Genomic DNA, 12,813 nt, shown 5'->3' with positions numbered 1-12,813 from the left:
AACGGGAGGGCCTTTACCTTTACCTTTATCTGTCAAAATGAATGTGAATTAAGGCTAGCATATGCAAAATTTATAGAAACAACCCAAAAGTCGGAGAAATTCAGTAGGAGCGTTTCAGTCCCTTCTTTGCACCTTCTGCTTAAATAGCCTGTATAAAATGACTCCACTGAGATACTGAAGGTAAAACTCAGTGACAAGAGCCATTTTCCTTTGTTTCTCCAGAGTAAAATCGTGAGAGTATTAAATCTGTGGCAGAAGAATAATGTTTTCAAGAGCGAGATCATCCAGCCTCTGTTGGACATGGCCGCCGGGATCCCGCCTCCAGTGGTGACCCCCGTTTTGGCCAGCACGACGACTGCTATGAGCAATACCCCAGGTACGTTGCTTTGAGAGTTTCACTTCCTGAATATTTAGGCAGCTGTTGATGTGGTGACTGGCACATGAAGAATTGGAGGAATGAAGTGTTGGTAGAAAAAATAACTGTATTTGTGATTCCTTCATAGAACTTTTTAAATCCCTAGTATCGTAAATATAATGAATTTGGAGAAAAATGGGCTTTTAGTTACTTTTCCTCCTGATTTAGATGGTGTAATCTTAATAAATCAGCTTGATGTTTACATTATATTCAGGGAACTTGATTTTTATAAAGAAACCTGAAAAAATTACTGAATGGGGGCAAGAATGTGTCAGTAATAGTTTCATTTTAATTTTTGGGTTGTTAGATGACATTACCATTTAAAAATTATAGTCAAGAAACCGCGTTATTAAAATGTTACTATGATGTTTTAGCGCATAGATATGCACGTATGAACAAAAAGATTTTTATATCATTCAAAGTGTTTTATGATCATATTTTTGGTTTTGGTTTTTGGGCCATACCCAGCGGTTCTCAGGGTTACTCCTGGCTCTACACCCAGGACTTAACTCCTGGTGGTGCTTGGGGGGCCATATGGGATGCTGGGGCTCGAACCCAGGTCAGCCACTTGTAAGGCAGACGCCCTCCCCACTGTACTGTCACTCCGGCCCAGATAATCTTTTCGTTAAAGATTGCATTTTGAATATTTTCAGTCATGGGATTTTAATGGCTGCATAGGATTGTAGGTTTTTCCTTTCATTGATAATTGAAAGCAGCATCTTGCTTGACCTACGAATGGGCCGGTTTGGGGAGGCTGGAGGCTTTGGGCGGCAGTGGCTCCCTCGTGTGGTCCTCCGTGAGCTCTGCAGTGTGGGAATCCATCCCTGGGCCCCACATGCAGAGGCAAGGCCTCAGCCACTCGACCTCATCCTGGGCCTCGGACGGATGTTCAGACCTAATTGTCTAATGGTTTTTCGAAATGCATAAAAGTATACAAATGTGCATGTGCTTTATGATGTTGTCAGAACAGATGTGTGTACATTTCCGTCTTATTTATTTGGGTGGGTGTGGTTGTCCTTTTTTCAAAAGGAACGCCTGTGACCCCTGTCACTCCAGCCAATGTGGTCCAGGGCTTACCTGAGCCCTGGATGTCGCAGATAACAAACACAGACACTCTTGCAGCTGTCGCCCAGATCCTACAGAGCCCTCAGGGGCAGCAGGTAAGCCGGTCTCTGTTATGGTGACAATGATCTAGAGCGCATTGTTTTTATTATTCAATCATAATGCACCCAGAGAGCTTTTTTTTTTTAATCTTGAAAAAGTGGAACTACACCGTATATTATAGTAATTTGTGGTCTGCTTGAAAAGGTAGTCATGCATTATAAATGTTTTTTATGTCATTAAAGATTTAGCCCATTGATTGTATCAACAATATTAGGTTCTGTCTGACAGTAATAACAAGGGGCTCGTTTATTTTGAAAATGTTTTCCTCGTAGGGACAGTAGTGGAAAAGCACAGAGCAAAGTAGCCGTGATTGATCCCTGGTAAAACAGGGTAACTGTCTAGTGATGGATTTTGAGTCCGTAGGGCATGTCTGTAAGACGCAGCACGATACGAGACGGACGGGCAGAAGGTAGGCGAGAGCGCGCGGAGGCGGTCTCTGTGCGTGAGCTTCTGACGGTGGGAGCTTGCCGGGCCGAGTGCTGTGACATGCAGAGCGGCTCCTGTGTCAGATACGGGCGGGAGGCAACTCTCCCGTGGTGCATGGATTCAGCTGAGGGAAGGAAAGATGTCTTTTCAGTACTTACTCTGCTAGACCTCACTGACTTTTTTATTCAAGTCACTCTGAGTTTCTTCACTTCCCTTAGATTTATTTCTATTGATCATGTTTCAGTAGACTTAGTTTTTGTAACCAATAGCAGGGTGGTTTCTGCGGTTTTAATTTAGACTGATGTCTAATTTTCATTCCTTTTTCACTTACTAATAACTCCTCAGTCTGTGCATTTATAGGATATTTTTCATATTGTGCTGGCTTTGAGTTCCATAAGAACTTTTTAATAAAACTAATGATGACCCTCTTAACACTCTTTCTGTCTCTCTTACTCTCTCTCCCCTTGCCCCCCCATCCTCTGTTCCGCCCCTTCAGGATAAGGTTCCAGACACACACACACCCCCCTTTAAAAAAATCTTCCCAAATGCCTGTAGGAGCCAGAGTATTGATAGTACAGCACGGAGGGGGCTTGCTTTGTGGCCGACCTCAGTTGGAGCCTAGACTCCTGCGCTGTTCCCGAACCCCACCAGGCGTGATCCCTGAGCACTACCAGGTGTGGCCCAAAAAGCAAAAATGGAAGCCTCTGTAGTATTTTTGTCTTTAAGATACATATATATATATATATTTTTTATACAAGATATATTCTGTTTCTTTTAATGTTTTATTGGGTTTTGGTTTAAAATTTTTATCAGTGGAAGGGCTGGAAAGATAGTTCAGTGGGTAAGGTGCTTGCTGTGCACATGAGGGACCTGGGTTCGATCCCCAGCATCCCGGCTCCAGGAGTATCCTGAGTGTAGAGCCAGGAGTGACCACTGAGTATCACTGCGTGTGACCCAAAAACTTAAGGCAATTTGCCAGTGGAGTTGATTGTTCTATTTTTCCTCTCGAGGTTGAGCGGCAGTGCTGGACTTGTCCCAGCGACCGAGCGTTGCCCGCCTGTACTCTTAACGAGGCATAAGCCGACGGTCTCCTTTGAAGCAGTGTGGCTAATAATGGATTGTCTCTTGTTTTGCTTTAAAATGTGATATTGTGTACAATGATTTTTGACTGTTTTGCACCCCACTATTTGAAATAGAACTTGAGGTTTATTTTGTGAGTGAGAAATTCAGAAATACTTCCTATTTCTGGGCTGGAGAGAGAGTACAGTAGGCAGGGCACTTGCCTTGCCCGTGGCCGGTCAGGATTTGATCTCCATTATCCCATAGTTCCCCTGAGCACCGCCAGGGATAATTCCTGCGTGCAGAGTGAGGAGTATCCCCTTAGGATTCCTGAGTGTGACCCAAACAGCAAAAAGAGGGAGAAAAAAGAAGGAAACATACATTATTTCTGACAGGGGTTGAGAGTTGGTGCTGTCAGTAAGGTACATGCCTGGCTCGTCCCCAGCCCCGATTTAATTCCCAGCCCCCCACATGTTCCCCTGAGACCACCAGATATGCTGAGCCAGGAGAACCCCTGAGCACCACTGGGTGTGGCCCTGAACCCAGAGAGACAGAAATGTTTACATCATCTTTAGGTCCTGTAGTAAAAACTTTGGGCTTTCTTCCCCAAAGGATTTGGATGTTTATTATATAGCACAGTGGTAGGGCGATTGCCTTGTACGCAGCCAACGTGGCCAACCCGAGTTCGATTCCTCCGCCCCTCTCGGAGAGCCCGGCAAGCTACCGAGGTCCTGGCAAGCTCCCCGTGACGTATTCGATATGCCAAACACAGTAACAACAAAGTCTCCAATGGAGACGTTACTGGGCCTGCTCAAGCAAATCGATGAACAACGGGAGGACAGTGACAGTGATTATCAGTCTTTAGACCTTGGCATGTTGGGGGATTTTGGTGGGGGGGGGTGACATTTACAATTTCTTCTCTAGTTATTGTTACCTATTCTGCCTTTCTTGGGAAAGAATTTAGTAATAAATATTTGTTGGCAGAAATCTGTTCATTTTGTTAGTCATTTCATAGTTGTGTATACAGTTTCTTCCAAAGCTTATAACTTAGTGACGCTGTGTTGGGCTTACTTTGGAAACGTGTGCTTCCTTATTGAACTTGTTTGCCTTTTATTTCTTTGGTAAGATAATCTTTATTTTTGGACTGTTGATGCAGTCTTGTAACACTTGTTGTCTTTACTTTGTCCCTGTTCTTACCCATCTTTTGATTTTTGTGCAAATTTAGTCTTTTTAAAATGGTTTATATTAAACATAAGCCCCCAAACATGCATTAATCGCACAATACATACAGGCAGTAAAATCTTGCCCTGATACCTTGGCACTTATAATTGGGGGTGTAGAATTTGGTGGGAATAAACACCTTGAATGTGAAGTGCCTGGGTTTAATCCCTGGTGCTGCAAAAGTCAAATAATTAAATTACCTCCAATATGACTGATTCACTCTTTTCCCAATAGTTTTATTCCCGGCCCATAGATTTCTTTAAATTAAAGATTGTCTTTGCCCTTGTGCACCTTTTATGATCCCCACACCCACCTCCTTATCTTAGCTCGGACCCTGGTTTCATCATACAAATTCAATTGAACTCGATCTGTTCGGTCTGATGTTCAGTGGCTTTGCTGACATAGGCTTTGGTTTTTCGTTCATTCAGACATTTGTGGACCTGCAGAGTTGAGGCACTGTGCTTTTAAACAAGGAATGATTTTGGCTCTCTGAGACCTAAAGTTTAGGCAAAGGAAAATTGAATGAATGAATATAATCTAAAGTAATAAGCATCGTGGAAGAGAGACTAATAGAAGGGTGTGGAAATTCAGAATTTCGGACTCTACATTTGTCTTGAGCGTTTGGTTCAAGGAGTATAATTGTGCAGATGACATTTCATTTGGTTCTAAATTTACACTAAAATTGTTTGCACTTTAGAACCGGGGGCTAACGGTGGCAGTTTGGGCTGCACTTGGTGGTGTCCAGGGGCTGCTGCCTTGCCGGGCCCAAGGGTGCCCGGGGTTGCGCCCGGCTGCACAGCCCGCTCTCGTGCCCGTTGCCCCAGCTCCCGGGCCCAGCGCTGTCGCTTGCTGTGCATAGACCTGGGTGGCCGCATGCTCCCACCTGTGGTTTTCTGTCCTCCTTTCCTGCTCCTTTGCTTCCCTCATCCCCTCTTGCGCTGGCTCTACCCCAGTCCTCCTGACCTTTCTGTGGTTCCTTAAATACTGCCCTTGGTGTTTCCTGTACTGAGAACACTTTCCCCTATGCAGCCTTAGGGCTTCCTCCACCCTCCTGCCTTCATTCTTCATTTTCTTTTCCCCTGCCTGAAACTTCAGACACCCATGTATAAAGTTCCTAGCACAGTCATTTCCGGTATCTGCTGGTCCCGCTGTGTGGCCCTTCTTCCCCGGGGGCCCGGGGTTCCCCCACTTGGCCCGACACGTGCAGCAGCTGTGCCACCAAGATGACTCAGCAGCATGACTCCTCTGGCTGTGGGGCGAGGAGGGCGCCAGGACCAGGGCCTGGAGATTGGGTCTCTGGCTTCTCCTTCAGTGTCACCCCTGCAAGACTTCACACGTCTGTCCCAGACCGCGAACTCAACCTTTGACGCCCCAGGTCCCATTTGCTGTGCCATGTCTTCTTTCTGAAAGACGTGCCCCACGAGGGCCATGGCCTTTGTCAGGGTCCAGGTTCGAGCAGGGTCAGAATTGGAAAGCACAGAGACGCATAGCAGTCTGGGGTACACAAAGGGGAATTTAGAATTGAATTTGGTGAATTTGGCTAGTTGGCCTGCGCCATTAGGCATTGGTAGTTTGAAAGTGCATAAACAATAGTTAAGAAAGTGTTCGTGTTCGGGACAGTGAGTCTGTTCGAGATTTTTTTTTGTTTATTTGTTTTGGGGACCATACCTGACTGTGATCAGGGTTTCTTCTGGAGGGGCCCAGGGGACCACATGGGATGCTGAAGGTCAGACCCAGATCGGTGCATGCCAGGCAGCCCCCCCCTCTCCCCCCCGGTGCTGCCCTGTCTTTCGGGCCCCGTGCCAGCTACTGTAACATGGGAGTCATAGGATCAGAACGGTCTGTCAGATGGAGCCGAGTCTCGAGATAGGAGCTTCCTGTGTTAACAGTGATGATGGAAAGCAAGAAGTGGAGTTGTGGAAAGTAGTAGGACTGTGTGTTGTCGAAAGGTAAAATGGGATCAGGGCCGGAGCACTTGGCTTGTCTGTGGGAGCCCCAGACGGAATGGGCCCCGTGTGCCACACTGGGCACGTGTCTCTCCGCCCTTCTGCCCCTCACAGGAAAGAAACGAAGCAAACCCATGCGGCCATCCTGGAGATTTAGGAACAGCAACACCAGCTTAGGTAGAGGCTGAGGTTGCAGCCAGCTCTTAACGTTTTGGGGACACATGGGAGCTAATGAAGAAGAAAGTTGGAGAATTTCAGAATTATTTTGTGACTAGCTTGTGAAAGTAATTTGTGAAATGGTATTCTAAAACACTTCATAAAGTTGTTCTCGTGTTTCAAGATTCCTTGAAGTGCTTTTGGTTGGAGAAGGAGCCTTTCTGGAATAAATGGTACGGAGAATTGCGAAGACCCGGGAAAGAGCGGCATGCCACGCCAGGGTGCGGGCGGAGGGGGCACAGTGACAGGCCAGGCCTGCTGCAGTCTGCCCGCAAAGCAGGGCCAGAAGAATGCGGGGAAAGGGGGTGTCTCCCCTGGTCTCCCCCTTTCCTTTTCTCCCTTCTTGAGTCTTCCCCTCCATGGTTCTGGAGCAGTGTGTCTCTGGCATTTTGTATTTTCTTTGCGGTCACATTAGTGCCTTGTTGCTGCTTCCCCTTGTGTGGGTCTCTGTGTGCTCTTGGCTGTGGCCCTGGTGCCCGTTGGTTTCTGCCGCAGTGCTCGCCTGCTTACCCCGCACTGTTGCTGAGTGTCCAGCAGCCACTGACCTCTCCCCAGGCCAGCCCTAGGGGTTTATTGTCCATGTTGTCGTTTTCCATGGGAATGAGACCGTTTCCCTTACTCCTGTCTGGCCCGTCTGCCTTCAGCTTTGATTCCGTAGTCTGACTCTGTTCCCAGGAGCGGCTTTCTCTGGGGCTTTTCTGCTCTCAGGAAATGTGTGAGATTGTAAAAGCTATTGCTTTTGTTTGTTAGTCTTTTAGCAAGAGAGTGAGGAGAAAGTGAAGTCCGGATGGTTTTAACTACTTGATTCAGTGTGAAATGCTCTGATTTTCCCTAAGCAAGACATACTAAGGAGTGTGTTCTGTATGGCGCACACAGAAAAGTGGGTTTTAGAAAAGAGTTGTTTTACCTCTGCTCTCCAAAGACGACAGGGAGATTGATTTTCTCGCTTCTGAACACTTCGGATGTGCGTTCTGAGTCAGCCTCCTGCCTGCAGTAATGGTTCCTCTCTCCCTTCCAGCTTCAGCAGTTGATCCAGACGCTGCAGATCCAGCAGCAGAAGCCTCAGCCCTCCATTCTGCAGGCCCTGGACGCGGGGCTCGTGGTCCAGCTGCAGGCGCTCACGGCCCAGCTCACGGCCGCCGCCGCTGCCGCCAACACACTCAATCCCCTGGAGCAGGGCGTGTCCTTCCACAAGGTAGAGATTCGGGGCTCGGCTCCAAGAGGGCACCTCCCACAGCTCCCTGAGTCTGTCTGTGACCCTTTTCATATGCTTCCTACCTCTAAGGAATGTTGCGGCAAGCATCACATTCTGAAACTAAATAGTTTCAAGATACTACTTGAAGCATATTTTCGGTTTTAATTTTTCCATTTAAAATTCTTATGGTCATAGTTTAGGCACTAATAAATATAAACGGTCAGTGAAATCACGTTGAGCGTTGAACTGGAAATGACTGTTTTCTGAACAATCATTTTTATGGACATTGCAAATATGGTATCCTTACTACTCTGGCTTAATTAAAATTATATCGATAGTTCCGTGTAGAAGTCTAAAAGTTTTCACTTTTATTACGATAATTTTAGTCCTACCTATAAAGGATACTGCTACTTAACAGTCTTTTCCACGTAATTTATTGTACGATGGACTTAGTACTTGTATTAATTTTGGAAACATAGAACCTTACAGATGTAATTTATATTTCATTTGTTTATTATTGTTTTGTTGGAAAGCAGATGTCAACAAATCAGATAAGTGGATGTTTTTAGTTGCAGCTTTTAAGTGAAATTTAGTCTAATTAGACCACATAAAAGAGCCTTTCAATTGGATATTAGGACTACAATAGAGCATTTTGAGAAGTACAGGAAGAGTGGGTCAGTTGGTTGTCACCGTAGTGTTTTTCTTCTCTGTGTTGGTGGTGTTTTTTTTTGGGGGGGGGGGGATGTCACACCCTACGATGCACAAGGGTTACTCCTGACTCTTCACTCAAGAATTACTCCTGGCAGTGCTCGGGGGACCCTATGGGTTGCTGGGAATCGAACCCGGGTCGGCCGCGTGCAAGGCAAGCGCCCTACCCACTGTGCTATTGCTCCAGCCTCCAGTGGGGTGTGTGTGTGGGGGGGCGTCCACACCTGGCTGTCCTTGGGCCTGCTCCTGGCTCAGGGGTTGGTCTGGGTGGTGCTCAGGGGGACCAAATGAAGCTCCGCCTCTTCAAAGGCAAGATCTGCTATGCCCAAACCCTGCTATGTTGTCTCTCTGGCCCAAATCTAATTGCTCTGATAGAAAAATTCGAGTTTTAGTATTTATTCCCATGTATTATGATTTGCTTTTTTATGTAAGTCAGTGTATGTCTAGTACCTAGAGCGATAGCACAGCGGGGAGGGCGTTTGCCTTCCACGCGCCGACCTAGGTTCAATTCTCAGCATCCCATATAGTCCCCCGAGCACCGCCTGGAGTAATTCCTGAATGCAGAGCCAGGAGTAACCCCTGTGCACCTATGGGTGTGGCCCAAAAAGAAAAAAAGAAAAAAAATAGCACGGATCTGACCTGGAGTGATAGTACAGCTGGTAAGGATGCACTTTACACAGTCAAACTGGGTTCAGTTCCAGGTATCCCTTATCACCCCTGAACCCCACCAGGAGTGATTCCTGAGCAGCACCAGGTGTCACCCCAAAACAAAAAGTGATGATCTAATCAAATAAAATGTTTTATTAAAATATAAGTGACAGAACAGCGTGGCGCTAGCTCGGCGGCCTGGAGCGCTTGCTCTGCCTATGGGAGGCAGCTCGCAGCCTTGGGACCACAAGGTCCCGCGGCTTTAGCCCCAGCCCAGACAGGGCACCGGATGTTGAGTGATCCTAGAGGACAATTAATGGGACATTACTGGTCTTCATAATAGCAGGTGTGATTTATTAAGACGTGCCTTTTAAAACTTCTCTCTTATTTCTGTCCTCACCCCACCCACCACTTAGAAGTTGATGGACAGGTTTGATTTTGGGGAAGATTCTGAACATGGTGAAGAACCGAAAAAGGAACTTCCAGCTTCACAACTGTAAGAATTATTATATATTTTTTCCTAACCATATTTGTTCCTGTTGGTTTTAGGCACACTGAGAGGGGTGTTGTTACCTGCATTGCCAAGTATACATTGAATTAGTTGTGTTATTGCTTCAGGGAGGGATGGCTAGAATTGCTCTCTCCTTGGCATCCCCATACATTTGGCTCTTCATTGGAGCTTTGCAAATTTGGGGGATATAGCAAAAATCTTTATGGGAAAACAGAAAAAACAAATGTTGCTGGTTTTAGTTGTGATGTTTATATTAGACTTTAAGACACTTAACTCAGCTGCAAGCATATTTGAAATTTTTGTGAGTTGTTTGTAGAGCATTCAGTTGTCCGGGAATTCTTCAAAGGACTGGTGAAGGCTGGACAGTGGGCAGGAGTGGAACATGGGAGATAGGATGATGCTTTTTAAGTATATCTTGAATGAAAAAAAGCTTTCCTTTTATTATTCTCATTAAAGCATTAAACTCTTTATATTATGAAATGAAAATGCGGTGTTTTAGATTATGAATTGTAGGTTAGAAGCAGCATTTCAGGTCGCCTTGGGCCGTATCTTGAATAATCCTCAGCATCTTCACTACTGGTCCTCTGAGGCCATTTATCCCAGTGTTTCATAACTACCTGTGATAAGAAGTAATTGTCACTTTCATAGGTTCTTGTTTGCTTGCTTTCTTTCCATTGGTCCAAATTAGGCTTTCTGAAGCAAGGAAACGAATTTGCTTCTGTTTTGAGGCAGAGCCTTCCACTGTTTGAAAACAGGGACCATTCTGCCCCTGAGGGTCATCCCTTCAGGTGACAGTTTCTCCAACTGTTGCGAGACTTCTCTCTGTTCTGACTGGTCCTTCTCGGATGCCCTCTTCATTGGGCCCCTGGGTTCCCTTGGGCACCTGGAATTCCAGGTGTATTCCTGGGGTGAATTCCCGGAGTGTAGTTAAATGTTCATTGTTACCTTGGGAGCTATTTCTTTTTAACAGGCCTGATCATCATGGGAAGCGTATTCTCTGTGATTGCAGGATCCATGACGACGGTGTGGGTGTAGTCTCTCACACCGTGATCGCTAGGCCGTTGGAAGAGAAAAAGTCAAAAGTCGTGGTATTTACAGACTTGGAACTGACTGGTCTTATGACTTGACTGCCGTTTCTTTAAAATGTGCCCATGCAAACAATACTGATTTTTATGTCCTGGGAAGCGGGGAATGTCAGCTGTTCCCCGGAGGGAGGGTCTCTAGCCAGTTCTCCAGCGCCTCAGTGTTTCTTGCCATCTGGAGCTAGTCCAGTTCTGGGGTGTTCCCAGTCCCGAGTGCTCGGGTACGGTTTTTCGTGGTGTTGTCTTCACTTGACCTTCTGAGATGTCTCTGCTTGATTCTCTTTCAGCGCTCACGTCTCGGAATCTGTGAACAATTCCATCTTCCATCAGATCGCGGAGCAGCTGCAGCAGCAGAACCTGGAGCACCTCAGGCAGCAGCTCCTGGAACAGCAGCACCCGCAAAAGGTTCCTAGCACCCTCTTGTGGCCGTCAGGGTCACGGCTGTCTGTGGCTGCCGAGTTCCGGCTTCTGTTTAACTAATAGTGTTTCTCCTCTCTGTAGTGTCTGGTCCCGCCAGCCCCTCTCTGCACTCAGGGGCTTTCCCTTAGGCTGTTACTAGGAAGATAAGGGTTTTCAGGAGCTTTACAGTGCTTTCTGCAATCAAAATGTGTCCTGGGGACTTCACGTGCATTAGGAGAGCAAATTTGTTTCAAATACAGGGAGTAGAGAGCAGAAACAGATGGTTTTCAGTGTACTGACTTAAATCCCCCTGTACTTTACCCGCTGGCTTAGCTGTTGAATAATAGGATGCATTTGCTGTGTGGATAGTGATAAGACTTTTTTACCTCAGGCTACACTTATCACCAGAATTTTATTAAGCATAATTGATGACATCTTATGCTTCCAAGATAGGTATTATGACTGCCATTGTACACCAGAGCTAATAGAGGCTTAGTGAAATTAAATAGCGAATGCAATACATAGCATTTAAGACATACCATTTTGTTATGCATAGTTAGAACATCCCCAGTAAGTTATAAAAATATAGCTTTAAATGATATGCGAGGTGAAAGAGAACCCCACACCTTAGAATTCATAAAATATGTCAAATTGCAAGACTAGGATTAAATCTATTACAAAGCCTATCATATATATTGGTGTAAACAGTTTGGGATATGATTGTTAGGCAGTGCCTACCCTTCTCTCTGTTCGTCAAATTGTTGGGCACTAATAAATTCTGTGATAGTATCACAGACATTTTAAAACTGGGCAGAGCATTGTTAGACAAATGGTAGATACAAAGAAAAAGCGTAAACTGCAGGTGGACTCGTAAATGAGCACATGCATCTCTAGGAGGACAAGGCAGAGTTCTGGCTTCTGTAATAGGTATAAGTGAAGGGCCGGGAATGAGGAGAGGACACTGTTACTTTGGAGGGTCAGCCAGCTGTCGGAGTTGTTGGGGTCTGAGCTTGACCTTCTGCATACAGATAGTCAATATAAGATGGGTGCTGAGGGTGTGTGCTGGAGTGGGACTGGGAAGGGGCTCTGTGCTTTGTTGGGAAGGAGGAGTTCTGGTAGTAGCTGACATTTCCTATGATGCATCTGTGTCTGCCTAAGAATCCCAGTGCCAGAAGAACACAGCACAGTGAAAATTTTTAGATGTTCTTTGAAGAAAGTATTAACAGTTACAGAGCTGTTTCCAGAGGCAAATGGGCACAGCGATGGCAAAGTTTAAATACTTTGGTTAGCTATAAATGGGACATTTTCAATTGTCTTAGTTTGTTTCATTTCAGAAGGTTTAGTAGAAGCAGTAAAGTCCAGGTAGAGCTCTGACTAGCTTCTAATTAACGCCAGTAAGTAAAAGTTACTAGACTTGAGGAAGTGATTCTGTCTTAAGAATCTCACCTACCCAAAAAATTAAAAAATCTGCACTTAGTTAATTGCTCTATACATTATCTCCAAAATTTTAGAGCATACAGTAATATCCCTTTGAAAGGAGTAGATGTTCTTAAAAGCTTCGTTGTTCAAAAATGAGTGATGAAGAAAAGGGAGTGAAGAAAAAAAAGCAACTTTTCTAAGGCTTAAGGTGGGTAGTGATTAAAACATGATATTTAGAATTGGAAAGATACCTCAGCAGAGTAACAGTAAATTTTATAGGTTGTGTAATTGGCTCAACCAAACCAGTTGCCTTTAAAATAGAGAGAAATATGCAGAAAAATCGATAAACATTTTGCTTACCAGTCCACTTGGTGTGGCTGCTGGGAGTGAGGGCAGCGTCTCGG

General features: G+C 45.5%; 1 protein-coding gene across 8 annotated transcripts in view; it reads left to right on the top strand.

Moving 5' to 3' along the window:
* Positions 1–12,813, top strand: part of SCAF8 (SR-related CTD associated factor 8) — a 183,206-nt gene that overhangs the window by 56,169 nt on the left and 114,224 nt on the right. For 7 of the 8 annotated variants that reach the window (XM_056126377.1, XM_056126378.1, XM_056126383.1 and 4 more), the window contains 5 exons: positions 223–376; positions 1,445–1,575; positions 7,466–7,642; positions 9,415–9,494; positions 10,879–10,996. In XM_056126377.1, the coding sequence (XP_055982352.1) occupies positions 223–376; positions 1,445–1,575; positions 7,466–7,642; positions 9,415–9,494; positions 10,879–10,996 (660 nt within the window). The remainder of the gene's footprint in view (positions 1–222; positions 377–1,444; positions 1,576–7,465; positions 7,643–9,414; positions 9,495–10,878; positions 10,997–12,813) is intronic. The other variant, XM_056126381.1, reaches the window with a different exon arrangement.

Source organism: Sorex fumeus, unplaced genomic scaffold (genome assembly GCF_029834395.1).
Source record: "Sorex fumeus unplaced genomic scaffold, SorFum_2.1 ptg000061l, whole genome shotgun sequence".
NCBI classification, from domain to species: domain Eukaryota; kingdom Metazoa; phylum Chordata; class Mammalia; order Eulipotyphla; family Soricidae; genus Sorex; species Sorex fumeus.
This window is presented reverse-complemented; position numbering and strand designations above follow the sequence as displayed.